General features: G+C 30.9%; 2 protein-coding genes across 3 annotated transcripts; one reads left to right on the top strand and one right to left on the bottom strand.

The window, feature by feature from the left end:
* Positions 1-6,471: 6,471 nt before the first annotated feature.
* Positions 6,472-11,458, bottom strand: LOC101491488 (protein OS-9 homolog). The gene is made up of 8 exons (XM_004488456.4): positions 11,243-11,458; positions 10,949-11,049; positions 9,875-10,078; positions 9,662-9,733; positions 7,475-7,590; positions 7,312-7,378; positions 7,135-7,241; positions 6,472-7,012 (listed from the first exon to the last, which is right to left on the bottom strand). Exons 1-8 carry the CDS (start codon positions 11,319-11,321, stop codon positions 6,865-6,867), a joined length of 894 nt encoding a protein of 297 aa, XP_004488513.1. The 5' UTR covers positions 11,322-11,458; the 3' UTR covers positions 6,472-6,864.
* A 1,902-nt stretch (positions 11,459-13,360) lies between these two features.
* On the top strand, positions 13,361-14,502 carry LOC101496471 (protein PARTING DANCERS-like). Of its 2 annotated transcripts, none has more exons than XM_027336017.2 (5): positions 13,361-13,742; positions 13,835-13,923; positions 14,005-14,100; positions 14,199-14,293; positions 14,379-14,502. In XM_027336017.2, exons 1-5 carry the CDS (start codon positions 13,638-13,640, stop codon positions 14,387-14,389), a joined length of 396 nt encoding a protein of 131 aa, XP_027191818.1. In that variant the 5' UTR covers positions 13,361-13,637; the 3' UTR covers positions 14,390-14,502. The 2 variants fall into 2 exon arrangements, with proteins under 2 accessions (XP_027191818.1, XP_027191815.1); XM_027336014.2 differs by having other exon boundaries at positions 14,368-14,502.
* Positions 14,503-15,022: the final 520 nt, after the last annotated feature.

Here is a 15,022-nt window from a genome sequence, read left to right as displayed (position 1 = left end):
GTTTCTTCAGTGAGTTCCTCTGGTGGCTTTCTTTGGTCGCTTCCTCTGGTATCTTTCTCTGATTTTCTTGTTCTAATTGTTGCACACTTAATGAAGCCATTAGTTCCAACATAAGGTATAGGTGCAATGTTGATGCCCCATTTTCTATCTCTACTAATCAAGTTGGCATTGGTGTTAGTATCAAAGATGATAGTGGGAATTTCTTTATTAGCCAAAACAAAATGGTTCTCACCTATTTGTTTTGGACCGTTATCTACTCTAAAATGGACTAATGAACTTCAACTTGAGTTGGTAAATTTCGATTTATATTCAAATGGCATAGTTAATAATTCTCATTTTAAAAAGAGAAATATTTCTGAATTAAGAACTATATTATTTCTGATTGTAGAGTTATTTTTTGTACTCATTTTAGAAATATTAGGATCAAGTTTGTTATGCACTTGCAAGTTTCCACATCTTAAACAAGTCCTCATATTTTCATTCATATCCTATATTATAATTATGATATTATTATTAGTGAAAGAGAAATGCTCATTGTTATGATTGAATTCAACAACGAAACACAAGAAATACAATGTGTCATCTTTTAATTGGTTGGACTATTTCAGCACACTATTTAAAGTGTATGGTGATCTTTCTTTGACTAAAAATTTAGCTTTCATTAGTATTTTGTGAAAATGTCATTCATACCGCATAGCATTATTACTATAAACACTTACGTGTCAAAAAAAAAAATACTTGTCATAATTTATTTTGGTGTGAATATGATGATAACAGACTAAATAACATCTACTATTTTATTATATATTTTAGATAAAATTAAAATAATGTGATATATTATATATAAATAACACAACTATCATTGCGATGACCAAATTATATTTAAAAATAAATGCTTCACACAAACTTCAAATTAAATCACACCATTTATATTTATAAATGTTTTTTTTATAAAATTTACATGTGTTATATATGATGACTTTTTTACAAAATATTTATAATATTATTATTTTAGGATTTAATTTGTACATATAATTATTTGACTTCTAATTTATATATATATAATATGGATTTAAATATAATTTTGATCTTTTATTTTTTATCAAATATTTATTTTGGTCTTTTATCTGTTTTTCAATTCATTTTTGACATTTATCTTTTATAAATGATAAATATTATTCATTTTCATCATAATTCTTTCAAACAACTATATAACTATTATTATGAATTATTGAGGTCTAAATAAAAGAGAATATGACTTTTAAAATATTTTTCGTACTGAGGATCAAAAGCTCAATAAATTACAAGGTAAGACAATTCATATGGTGAAGGTTATCTAGGGTGGACTTGTTGGTGAAAGTGTCACTTTAAAGATAGAGAGTCAGATGAGAGATTTGTATCTTGATTTATTTACTTCAGGTAGCTTTCTAGGACGAAATTTTGGTAACAAGGAGAAATATGACACTCCGTTTTCTTAAATTCTTGTGTGCATAATTATTTGTGGTGTGTTAAGATATAGGAAATTGGAGAATTAGAATGATGGATATAGAATAATTTAAAATGAAATATATTAGGATTTAAAAATAAGAAGATTGAATCAACGCCTCTTGACCATCTTTATTGTGCAAAGATATAGTGTTGTTGTGTGAAGTAAAGGTTGGGAAACACTTTGAAAAACCCTCATGTTGCATTGCTAAGTGCCACCTCGTGGTGCGATACGCTCGTTAATAACTTGTTTAATGCTCGATTCTTCGTGCGAACAAAAACTTCCAATTGGGAATTTATAAATAGGCATCTGAATCTCATTTTAATGCCATTTTCCACTATGTGATTTTAGTGACCTTGTTTCCATGAAAAAAACATCATTTTTCTTCCATACAGTCACGTTATAACAAGTCTCCATCAAACAATCACATGTTAAGGCACTTCTTATAAAAAAGTAAGTGTTTTTCTATTCTATTTAAAATTTCCGCCATATATTTCTTACTTTTATCATTTAAATCTTGATTTTGATTGATTAAACAACATTTCAAATCCTTTCATTCGTCATGTTCGAAAAATTATAGAGTTAAATTGGATGAATCATGAAGAATCAAACTAGGAACATAACCTTACGTTGTTAGCGTCTTTCTCTTCGAATTATATAATGGTTAGTTTTCGTGTGATGGATTCATGAGTATAAATTGTGACAAGACAAATGACAATACTATATTTCATCGGGGATGGCCTAGGCCATTTTCCTATAAAGTCAAATAAATGGATTAACTATTTAACTAAAAATAAGTCATAAAATGAGTTAGAAACCTTATTATATTGTTGTTATGAATATTATTACTATTGCTTTGCTGTGAGTTGTTGTTGATTACTGAAATATGTTATTGTGTTAACCTTCATTTATTCATTTATATGTAATTAAAATGGCATTGATATGTCAATGTAATATGCTATTCAGTGACTAAGTGACCATGTGCATGTTGTGATTTGAATGTGACAAATTGTGTGAATGTGATGCATATAAAGTTATGTGACTATGTTATACTTGACATATGCATATGATGACCTTCTTTTATAATGAGTAACTTAAGACAACAATGGGAGGAAGGTAAATGTGAGCATCTAGAACCTAGTGTATTCATGCATAATTTTAGAAATGAGTGTGATAGTGGAAGTCATGATTAAGCTTGCATGTAAGACTAGACCTTGGGGTCTTCTAGGGGTTCTGTGTGGCTTGGGGGTAGTTCTTCAATGTCAGGAACTACCATTAAACCCTAGTTTAACTTTGTAAATGCATTAAAAACCTTTTTTAAGTGACTCTTAACTTTATAAATCGACTTATGGGCTTATGAATCGACTCACAAATGTTAAGACTTCATTTTTTATGTTCCAAATCTATTAATCGACTCACAAGAATGGTGAATCAACTCACCACAAAATAGGGAGTTATGTGAATCGACTCACTATTGTGTGAATTGATTCATACTGATGTAGTTTTAAAAATTGTTTTCGACAATAGTGTGAATTGACTCACAACCTGTCCAAATCAACTCACCAAGCCTACATAGTTATTTTTTGACAGTTTTATGACAATTTTGACAGTTACAAAGTTGTTATTTTCAATTAGGAAGCATTCAAGATCATAATACAATTGAAAACTATTTCTTATTCAAGTCAGATTGGCAATCAAAGTTTTGTACGAGAAACAACATAGAGGGATATTTGTGTTAGGTATCTATTCCAAATGCAAATTATCAAGGAGATATCGATTGATTTTGTGTTGAAGGGCTAAAGAGTGAATATCTTCAATTTTTACTAGAGAGATAGTTTCTCTAGGGATATCAGGCAAGAAGTCAACATGACTTATTCTTCTTGAAGATAAAGTTCTGATTTATGTGGACGATTGTTCCAAGAATCTAGTTTTGAGAGTATTTAGGAAGAAGAAATTGACATACATGTTGTAACAATTGTTGATGAATCTTGTAAACATTCGACATCGAAATAAAGAAAGAAACTTTCATTCTTTGAATGACAATTAGATGTACTTTACATGAAAGGATGAAGCGTAAGGACGTGTTTAAATCGAGATTTTCTTTCCCTTAACTCATTTAACTTCTACAATTTCGTTCTTTATCGATTTTGTTTAATTCGGAGTTGTGGTGAATTTACTATTTCCTTTTAAGATTGTATAAAGATTAAGCACCTAGAAGTTTATGTTTTGGATCAATATCTTGTTTTGATCTCTTGAGATAAAAACTTGTTTTGAAACTTTCTCAACATTAGTAATTTGATTCATTATTGAAAGTTTTGTTATTCTTTGTGTTTGTATCAATTGTGCAATCATTAAGTGTTTAGAACTATTCACAAGTTTGATCGAAGATCAAGTGTTTATGAAACCTTCTATCAAACATTATTTCTTGTGTGAATTTACCGATGTTCATTTGTGTTAATTGATAGCAATACCATTAATCTTTTAAAACCAATTTCCAATACTTTATTGTATGTGAGTCTATCACATTTCCAAATTGTTTTTCATTGTGTGATTGATAAACTCTTAATAGGGTGAACTCTACTCAATCCACCGCATCTAGAATTCATAGAGTAAGCAATTTATTAACTAACAAGTGGCATCAAGACTCTGATCTTTTTGTGTTACTAGTATGACGACTCAAAGAGTTATCAAAATGGCTAGCAATGTAATTTTGAATCCAATGGGAGTGTACCATAAAGCTCCTAGTTTTAAAGGAAATGACTATTCATATTGGAAGGAGAATATGAAAATCCATATTGTTGCTTATGATTTGGATGTATGGAAACTATTGAAAATATCCTATATTCTAAATATGGATTTAAATGGTAATGAAATTGAAAACCAAAAGAACAATGGAATGATTTGGACAAGAAAAATGTTCAATACAATTAGAAAGTCAAAAATATTATTTTGTCTGCTTTAGGACGAAAATAATTTCAAATGAGTTTCAATTATAAAACAGCACAATAAATGTGAAACATTTTGAAAATAACACATAGAGCTTAGGTGAAGAAAGTGTTTCTAGAGTTGATAGATTAACAAATTCATTTGAATTCCTTCGCATGAGAAATAGTGAAACCATTGATAAATTAAAAAAAAAAACAATTCACACAATTTATTAATAAACTTAATGATCTTGGCAAAAAAAAAAAATGTTGAAATCAAGCCTATAATTTCAACAATGGATGAGTCTAAGGATTTTGCAACAGTGAACTTGCCTACAATATTTGAAAAGTTAAAGAAAGTTGAACAAGAGCTCGTAGGTAAAATTTGCTCAATGAATGAAAGAGAAAAAGGAAAAGCAAAGTTAAGGTTGGTTCATCCCCAAATTGAAGAAGGATGACAAATCCACAAGTAGAAAGACGGATCAATATTATCTGAGTGATGAAAGTTCAAGTTGTAAATCAAATAAAAATGGTGAAGCAAATCTATGTCTCATAGCTATACACCATAGAAAATAGATTAGTGATGATTAATTGTTTATATTATCTACTTATGAACACTTGAAAGATGTATTTAAAGAAATTTTGAAGCTGTAATTAATATGACTAAACTTTTGAATTATAGAAGAAGAATTATTTTAAACTTAAAAAGTCAAACTACAGAATTATAGAAGAATTTACCTAAAGTCTTAAAGCTGTCTTGTGGACAATGGATGCAGAGCACGGTGAGACAACCGTGTGGGATGGGTTACATATATTTATAGGTGTTTTCGCATGATTAGTGCTAAGTGGATTGCATATATGTTGTGTTGTAGGAGTTTTTTGTTAAGTGAAATTGCTTTGTTAGTATTAGACTAGATGTCTCAATAAATAGATGGTGGTCATTTTTATTTGGTGGACTCATTTTTGTAGTGATTAATTTTAAATTGTATGTTTGGATACTCGTGTTATAATGGTCAAGCTTAAATATAAGATTTTAAAAAAATTATGTCATTTTTTAATACTGTTTTTAATTTTTCAACTATAATAATTATTTCTTTATTAACTTACTCTTAATTATATTATATTTTCTTATGTAATCTGTAATAAATAGTACAATAAAATCATAAATTAATTATTTCTTTAAAGATAAATTAGTAAAATAATTCTACTTGTCAACAAATTTAATATTATAATCAACTTTTTTTTTTTAATTTTTAGGATATAGTCACCTGAATATTCTATATAATGACAGAGGTGGTATTTGCCATGGGAATGTTTTTTAGATATTTTGCTCAAGTTTTTAAAGCTTATTTTTTAAGTAGTCAAGAAATCTTGAATTTCGCGTATGATATGTTAAGTACGTCTGCCTATTTTTATAAATGATAATATATTACCTTAGCACATCTCTTTGCTATGTTTTGGTTTATTACATAAATAAAAATGTTTACCTTTTAGAAAAAATACTATTTTTATTACATAAGATTCTCTTGTAAAAAACTAATGTCCTTTTTATAAGATACTTTTCTAATTACATATGTATTAATTATTTTTTTATAAAAATACCTCTAAATAAAGAAAATTGAAAGATCAGGTATTTATCTCTCTTAATAAATGAAAAATAATTTTCGATAAAGAATATACATCCTTGACGAGTTTAATATAAATATTATTTTTCTTAATTAGTGCATTGATTAAATGAGTCTTTTATATATATATATATATATATATATATATATATATATAAACACTCTCAAATGGCGAAAATGCTTAAATTGTATGATTAATTGTATATAACTCAAACAATTACTCACCAACATAAAAAAATGGGTATTAGCCTCAGGTGACGCAACCACCAATTAACACGTGAGAGCGCAAGTTTCATTTTTCCTCTTTCATTTAGTACCTACTATCACTCTGCCTAATCTGTTTTCTCACAATTATTAGCTTTTATAAATAAAAGAATTTCATATAATAATTTCAGCAAAAGGAGGGTAATTGTTGAAGTGCTATCAAATGCTGAACTGCTATCAAATGAGGTGACTTCCTTGATTTATAATTAGTATATACTATGTTACTAACAATTTTAAAATGTCAGCAGCTGTAGTGCTAAATGTTGGTCTGTCACTGTGCACAACAAGTTCAAAAGTTCCCAAATAATAAGAAACACTCCTATTTTAAAATAATAATAACATGCGAAGAAGAAAAATACAAATCTTGCATAAGCTCCAAGAGCCACCTAAAGATGAAATACACTTTTCGGGAAATCTGATCTTATGAAAGATGAAAAAGCACTGTTTATCCACTGTTTGGAGGAAGGCTTGTAGAGAAGGCTATCTTCATGCCGCTTTTTGGTCATTGTAGAACATACAAGCTGAACAACATCCTTTTTTTTTCTTTCCATTTTGTATATTTACGTCATTGTTCTGAATCATTAGTTTCTGAATCTGTAACCATAACAATATCCGCATCTCTGTTATCTTGTCTCACTTTAGTATACTTGTAATCCTTTGGAAGCACATTACAGTCGATGGTGTGCCATATCGGTCTCTCCTCTTGAAACAATCTAAAGAAAAATTAAAAACTTAAATGCATTGTAGGCACGTGAGTTCATATGTTATAACTTAGTAGACAGACGTAAGTGGTTGACACAAAAACTTCACAGAGAGATGGAAAGAGAGGACTTACGGGTGCTTGCATAGCGTAGGGACTTGAACTGTAAGTGCATACTTGCAAGTTGAAATCTCTGTGATTGAACTGATCATTGCCCTGGGTTCTGAGCATACAAACCTCACCTGTGATAAAAATATGAAATCAGTATGATGAGGGAAAGAATAAAACAACTAGATTTCTGCTATTTCATACCTCAGTCTCTCTTGGCTTATTTGTTAGATCACATGTGGTTCCATTAGTATATTGGTGAGCATGGTACCTGAATGAACATATAATATACTAATTAAGTACTTGTTCTCATCACAGCATATACCATGTGAAACCATTCCAGCTAACAGCCATTTGGGGAAGGTACCTTTGTGAGGCATCCTTTGAGCGAGGATCCTTCAATGTAGAAATGTCAGAAAGATTTTGGTTAATTGCAGCTGTTGCCTCCGGATCATACACTCCCAAGACAAACTCCTGGACTACCTATAACGGAGAAAAATGTACATTTGATTGTTATTTATCATGTGTGAATATCTGATTTTACAAGATTTTGAATATAATTAAACGACAGAAGAATATAAATGAAAACTGCTAAAAGTAACTGCAAGAGTAATGAACAACAAAATAAAAGGTGCTCCAAAAGTATGATTTATATCAACAATTAACTTCTACTGTTAACAATCATCACCAGAATGGTAAATGAACCGAAGGCCCAAAACTCATGGAAGCTGTATAAGAATTGGGTCTGGAAACAAAAATAGAGGTTTCCCAATGTGGACTGGACACCCAGCTGGACCTCCAAGTCAGCTTTCAATATTTCCATACCTTTCTCGTGACTAGGCGACATGGACACGCAGCAAGCCATCCATGATCACTAGCCATCCCCCATGACTCAGCACTTATTGAATCAGTTGATACATTTAGATGAATTCAAGTTCCAAAGACCAAGAATCATAATCTTGCTCATTGCACCTTTGACTACTCCTCAGTGGGGGCCTCTTTACCTGGACTCAGAGAAGAGACATTTTGACAAAACACTTGATAATTTTTAGATAATGATGAGTCTGATGTAGTCCAAGAAAAACTAGAATCTGAACAACCGAAAAGACTAGATAGATACACTAGGAGTCAGGCAAGACCGAGATTTATTGATGGGTGTTGACTAGAACAACGTGGTTAACCTCCTGAGAGTTCAATCAGGGCACAGTAATTCATCCTAAAATGACTACTGTTCACGTAAAGTAAGCAAGAAAAAATAGCAAACATGGCAATACCTTCCAAGTTGACAATGGGGGCTCAACAAAAAAATCCGGCCAGCACTAGAACACTAAGTGGATCTCATTAGCAAGCAAGCACTCACTCCAAGAAACAATGAGAGACATGAAATGTAAAATACAAGAGGAACACTAACATGAACAATTGAGTGTTTAGAAGCCAGAACACCAAAGGTCTATCCAAGAAGGGAGAAAGTTCTATTCTGCTGAAGGGAAAAGAAAACAAGAAACTAAGGGAGAAGAAAAATGAATGAAATATGCCTTTTGAAATGACTCCCAGGTTGGGAGGCCAAAGGTTGGGGAATCTAAAGATCAGATTCATTGACAGTTCAAATTGAAACAAGTGCCAATTAATGCAGGGGGCACATTAGCAAGATTCATTATTTTACTGTAACACTGGAATATACTAAGAGGTTCTCATAATAAGCACTCAGATGCAACTGGCAACTTCCATACTCAACCTCTCTAAGTTGGAAGGGGAAGCTCAACCTACAACTGTTTCACCTACTAAACTCCGAACTTATGAGGCTAGTGTACTGTACTGGCACAAACATCACTTTGAACTTGTCCAAATCAGCTCTCTGCATTTCTCTAACTAGCTGGTGACTTGGCGGCATGGACACTCAGCAAGCTATCCATAATCCCCAAACATACCGTCAACTTGGGGATTAACATTGAGGAGGCTGGCCAGTCCTCACACTTCACCATTACATGAGACAATGATGGATCACTTCTTCCTAAGATGTATTTTATAGAACAAAACATTTGCACTCTAAAGAACAGATTCCCATCCTTTGTAAAGTCTATTGCCAATATTGTAAACATAGCCTTAAAGCTTTGTATGAACTGTAACGACGAATTTGATTTTTTTTATCAGGAACCCAAGAATCCTATTATGAGAAAGAAAGATACAAATTATCTTATGGAGGAACCCAACTTGCTTTATGTTGGGGTTCACAAATTTTACATAAATGCACTCTGTGTCTAAGTAGGTAAAAAGGGAGAGTCCAAAGCCTGTAAGAAGATTGAGCCCCATATAAAGTTCAAACTTTTTAATAATATAACAAAAATGTTGGTGATCAAATTGTATACCGACCCAACTGCCAGGATGCACTAGCCACGCTATCATGCAACATCGCGTGAATTGATTCAAACACTCATTTAGGAATGTAATTCCGCTCACAATTCCATCACACTGGGCTACTAACCAAAGGATGAAGCAAATAGAAATTTATTAAAAGATAGTCAAGAGCCAAAACTGAATACAATCAAGGGAATACCTTGTCATCCTCCAAATGTAGTTGTCGCAACTTCTTTTGATAGCAAAACTCATAGGACCACCAACCTTCTTGCTGCACAAACACATTATCCAATGTAAGAAAATTATTTCCAATAAGACTCTTAAGAGACCAAACTAATCTATCTGTTTATAAAGTTAAACAAATAATTAAAGTATAACCATTCAAAGCAAATATAGAGATGCAAATACTAACTCTGATAAAGCATGGACCCTTCAATACTTCTAACAGTTCATCTGGTGTCTTCTGTTTAATCCTTTTCTCAGTTTCAACAATCATGCTGCTAACGTTGTGCTGCATAACAGGCTTTCCACTCTTTTCCTTTTCCACCTTAGGCAAGTAACAAATAAATTTATGTCCATTTTTATCCGGTACGACTATAGATTCCTGGTCATCATCCTGCGAATTCAACATCGGAAGTTCTTATCAGAAACAGGATAAATATCTATGAAGTTTACACCACACCCAAAAGGAGGGGTGGGTGACATTCAGTTAGTTATATCAAAAAAAATTGTGTTACAGAGTTGTCAATCCTTTCCTTACTGTCAGCAAACATTAGTAAAACTGCTTAAATCCCCAATCTAATAAAACAGACCAAACCCCTTCTTATTTCCAATCTCTATGATATCATCAAAATATAACACCATTTTTAAACTCATAGTTTTGATTCAGAACCAGCACGTACCAGGATGGACCTTGGCCCAGAGCCCATGTCATCCTGTGGCCTTCAAATTCAATTAGACCCAAACACTAGTACTACTTCTAGAAGAAGACCATAGGAGCACATCTGGACTCGACCTTATTCTTTACAACAAACTCTTTGCTATCATCTTATCAGTTATCAAGAGAATTTTCAGCAAAATTAGATGATATCATCCAAGGAGTATCCACCAATCAGAGCTTATCACAAGGGTCCCTATCGGAACCAAAAATTACTTTAAATACGGGTTCAGCCTCCAGGTATGGTCACTTCACTTCATAACTCACTCTTAAACCCTACTTTTAACTCCACCTAACTTTGCCATCAGAGTGCCTTCGCAGGTAAAGCTCCTCTCATTGGAGAGGTCTACATCAACAAAGAATTTATCACCACCATCAAGGTGATAATCATTGTGTTTGTAAACAGCATAATTACACTATACTACACATCATTTGAACCATGCTAACATTCAATATTAGTCTAAAGTGTAATTTAATTTAGCAAGTTAAAAAAAAAAACACACACACACACACACACACACACAAACAATAACACATTGGAAAACTTACAGGGTGAAAAGGGGAATCTTCGGGGTGGAATTCAATCTTGTATTTCGGTTCACGAGAACTTCCACTACTGCCGCCGCCACCACCACCACCAAATATGCTACCTGTTCAAATTCTTGACATATATTAAACTCACATAATAAAAACGAAAATAGTTTACAGGGAAAACTTATGATATAATATTAACTAAAAAAATTGCATTAAGATAACAGAGAGAAATTGAAATAAGAGTACAGCTGAATTGAAAGCCCTAAGAAATCGAAGAGACATAAAAAGTAAGGAGATTAGATTAGTTACCGATATGAACAGGGAAGATGTGTTCCGCAAAGACGTAGCTGAAAGACAAGGCAATCAACAACAATAACAATGACCTCATTCTTTATATCTTTTTTTTTTCTTCTTAAACCTCACACCTTCACAAAACTCGATTCTAATGAAGCTTCAGCTTCGTTCACGCGGCTGAAGAACAATAACTCATTCAGAGATCTCAGCTTCGGCGTCACATTTTCATTTTCTTTTTCTTTTCACACAAAAATAAGGTTCGACGTCATGTCACCAATCCCCTGTTGCCACGTCACTCAAAGCCTGCCCAATATTACTATTATTTAATTATTAATTATTTAATTTCATAATAATCAACTTTTTTTCGTTTGCTTTATGGTACATTCCTTGCAATAAATTATTTCGATTACACAACAAATAAATCCAAATAAAAAATAAAATAAAAACTGCTTAATTATAAAATAAATTGAATTGTTAACATGTGCTTAAAAAAACGTGTACTAGTACTTGTCAATTACCAAAAAAATTATAAAGATATTTATAAATGGAATATCAAATTTTGGTGATCTGGTTTTTAAACAACACTTTTATATATCATGAATTGTTCTATGGTGAATATCACGAATGTTTTTATTATATATATTTAACTTTAAAAGTAACTTTAATATATTTTTATTAAAAGAATAAAAATTCATTTTAATTCTTGAAAAAAATTTAACCGTTCATTTTACTCCTTCAAAAAAATAATATATTTTTTAATTTCTAAGTAAAATAAATCGAACCAAACTAATTCTTATGTGAACCACAGTTAAAAAATTATATTTTTTTTTTACTAATTTGTCCAATGATTTATCATCTTGATTCTCCCACATATAATTCTATCTGAAAAAAAAGACAATTAGATATTTGACAATAATTAAAAATAGACAATTAAGTCTTTGACAACAATTAAGTCTATCAAAGACAGCGATAGATTCAACTTTTTGGAATCTGAGGTGATTAATTGTCTTAAACATACTAATTTTATGTTTAAGTACTCTTTGTGTTTGCATTAGAACACTATGATTTTATTCTTACCCAACCAAGTTCTTCTAATTTGTTGACCTAGTTTGTATTTGTCACTTAAATTTGAATAAAAAATTCACATAAAATAGCAAATAACAAGAACAAAAAAAAAAACCGCAACATGACAAAGTAAAAATCGAAAATCCCGTCAACGATAAACAAAATATCCACAAATCGTGAAGGCCAAATAAAAAATTCATATAAAATAGCAATAAAAAAACAAAAATCGCATGAATAGTACATGAAATTGCACCTTAAAAAAGACGAGCAGAAATGACAATAATGCACCTTAAGAAACGTGGGGGCGAAGAAAGAAAACATGAGAATGAAAAAGAAAATGCAACTTCTAAAACAAATGATAGAGACGGCGGAAGCCACACCTTCGGAATCGCATACCACTATAGAATCAAAAATGTTTTTATCTTAGACTTGTAGTTTCTCTAGATGAAATAACACTAGGATTTATTTTTCCTAAATTGACTAAATCGTTTCGATTTATTTTTCTTAACGACTAAAATGTATTTTTAATTTTTTTAGGAACTTAATTGGGCATTTCAAAATTTCTCATGTACTAAATTTGATCTCTCAAAAATTTCAAAGACACAAAAAAAAAAAAAATTGGGTAATTAGAAACTGTTTATCGTCACCACTTTTTTTATTAAATTATTTTGCCTTGAATTTTGTTTGGATTGATAGAATAAGATGGAATTAAATGATATAAACATGGTTTTATTGTTTGGATTAAAAAAAAAAGTGGAACGGAGTGGTACATGGTAGAATTCTTTCTATCTCATTGGATTAAAAGTGTATATGTTGGAATCAAATCACTTAATTAAATTTATAATTACTTAATTGGGAGAATTGTTTAATTGAAAATAATGCATTTATATTTTAATGTTATTGCTATTAATTGATTTGTTATATAATCTAAATATAAATTTATCATTTATATAAGTTTTAAATATCTTTTTGGTCCTTTAATTTATTTTATAAATTAGTTTGATCTCGTAACTTTAAAACCATGAAGTTATCCCTTTAACTTATGTTAGTTAATGCACATGGCTCATTTTCGTCAATACTAATGTAGTTAGTTATCATCTTCATCATCTAAAAACCCTAACAACCACCCATTTTGCTTATAACCTTTGTCTAGTATAATCCATTATTTAGATACAATTGCTTCGAACAAACTAAATACATGGTGTTTTAATTTTAACTTTTTAATCAATAATAATGAGTAATGATGGCATGGTGTTTTGCCGTATTGCTTGTGTATTCTTATCTTAACTTGTTTAAAATGAGGACAATATAATACATTATTGTAGGTACAAATGGAGTGTGTTTGATGAGAAATGCATCGAAAGGGGAACAACATCCATCCTTCATTGATTTTATCTCAGCTTTTCTCTCTGCAAATTCCTATCGGCTTAATTTGGTGCCAATTTCTCCAGTAACTGCCTGCTATTGTGTTTTGTTCCCTATTCTTTTTTGTTCCTTTCAAATGCTGGTTCATCTCTGAAATTTTGAGAATTTTCTTTGTAGGACTTTATTTTCAATTGCGGGGGTTTGTCTGTGGCCTTCATTTTTGTGACAAACTGGGACTGCAACAATGTGGCTTCAATCTTCAATAGGTTACTATGTGATTCGTAACAGCTACATAGTATATAAATCTAGCAAAAGAGTTTGTGCTTGATTTGAATTTTGTGGTGCAGAGTTCAGAAACTGAAGACTCAATTTTCACGTTTTTATGTTGTTATCGCACTCCCAACAAAAGAAAAAATTGATTCATTTACTCAGTCATATTTCAAGTGAGTTTTGTTACTTCTGTTGTGATTGATTAATGCTAACTATATGCATGACTTGAATAACAAAAGAACATGGATCATGATTATGAATATACATGAAGATTTGGGATGGTGATTGGCAAGCCTACATTTGTGCCAGTTATGGACTTAGAGATGGGGTTTGAAAAGATGGTAAAAATAGCCCATTCTTCTGGAGGTACAACTTGAAACTTCTATCTAGCTTTAATGTATTGTTCCAATTTATAGTTCTTGTTCTCCAACTAATTGCAGTATACAAGCAGGAAAGAATTGAAGAAAAATTGAAAGCGGAGGTCAGCTCATCGATTTTGATATTACATTAAAATTTCATACTATGTAGCTGCCAGGAATCACATAATAATTGAAACCAGTACATTGATGTATGAACTTGTCGCGTCCGGTTTGTCCGCAAAAAAGGAGTCGCCACCAATTTTATTTTTATTAAAGAAAAAATTGGATAAAACCTAAAATAATATTTTTGAATAAAAAATTTGGATTCGGGAGTCGGTTACGAGTAGGGAAGTATTATCGTCCTACAACGTCCGTTAAAATGGTTACCCTATAATTAATTATATACAAACTATTTATTTATCTATTTTTTTATTTATTTATTTTTACCCCAAAAAGAATAATAAAAAAAATTAAATTATTTACATTTATGAAAGAAAAAAAATATTTGTTTTATTAATTTGGTTTGACAAGGGGAAGACATGGCTCCTACGTATCCCCAGGTGCAATAGGAAAATCAAAACACACGTAGTTCTTGAGTAGAAAATATTTATGTATTGACCGATTTTTATTATTATTTTTATTTATATATGTATCAAAAAATAAAAATAAAAATGTAATAATAGTAATAATGATGATAATAATAATAATAATAATAATATTTATTCATGGATTATAT

The sequence above is a fragment of the Cicer arietinum genome, chromosome 1 (genome assembly GCF_000331145.2).
Source record: "Cicer arietinum cultivar CDC Frontier isolate Library 1 chromosome 1, Cicar.CDCFrontier_v2.0, whole genome shotgun sequence".
Classification (NCBI taxonomy): domain Eukaryota; kingdom Viridiplantae; phylum Streptophyta; class Magnoliopsida; order Fabales; family Fabaceae; genus Cicer; species Cicer arietinum.
The sequence above is the reverse complement of the archived record's forward strand: the minus strand, read 5'-3'. Positions and strand labels throughout refer to the sequence as shown.

Excerpts from the sequence above, each read along its gene's own strand:
- LOC101491488 (XM_004488456.4), bottom strand. The coding sequence starts at position 11,321 with ATGAGGTCATTGTTATTGTTGTTGATTGCCTTGTCTTTCAGCTACGTC. Across the intron at positions 11,050-11,242 it reads CATCTTCCCTGTTCATATCG|GTAGCATATTTGGTGGTGGT; the intron begins GTAACTAATCTA and ends GAATTTGAACAG. Across the intron at positions 7,242-7,311 it reads ATAAGCCAAGAGAGACTGAG|GTGAGGTTTGTATGCTCAGA; the intron begins GTATGAAATAGC and ends TTTTTATCACAG.
- LOC101496471 (XM_027336014.2), top strand. The coding sequence starts at position 13,638 with ATGAGAAATGCATCGAAAGGGGAACAACATCCATCCTTCATTGATTTT. Across the intron at positions 13,743-13,834 it reads ATTTGGTGCCAATTTCTCCA|GACTTTATTTTCAATTGCGG; the intron begins GTAACTGCCTGC and ends TTTTCTTTGTAG. Across the intron at positions 13,924-14,004 it reads GTGGCTTCAATCTTCAATAG|AGTTCAGAAACTGAAGACTC; the intron begins GTTACTATGTGA and ends TTTGTGGTGCAG.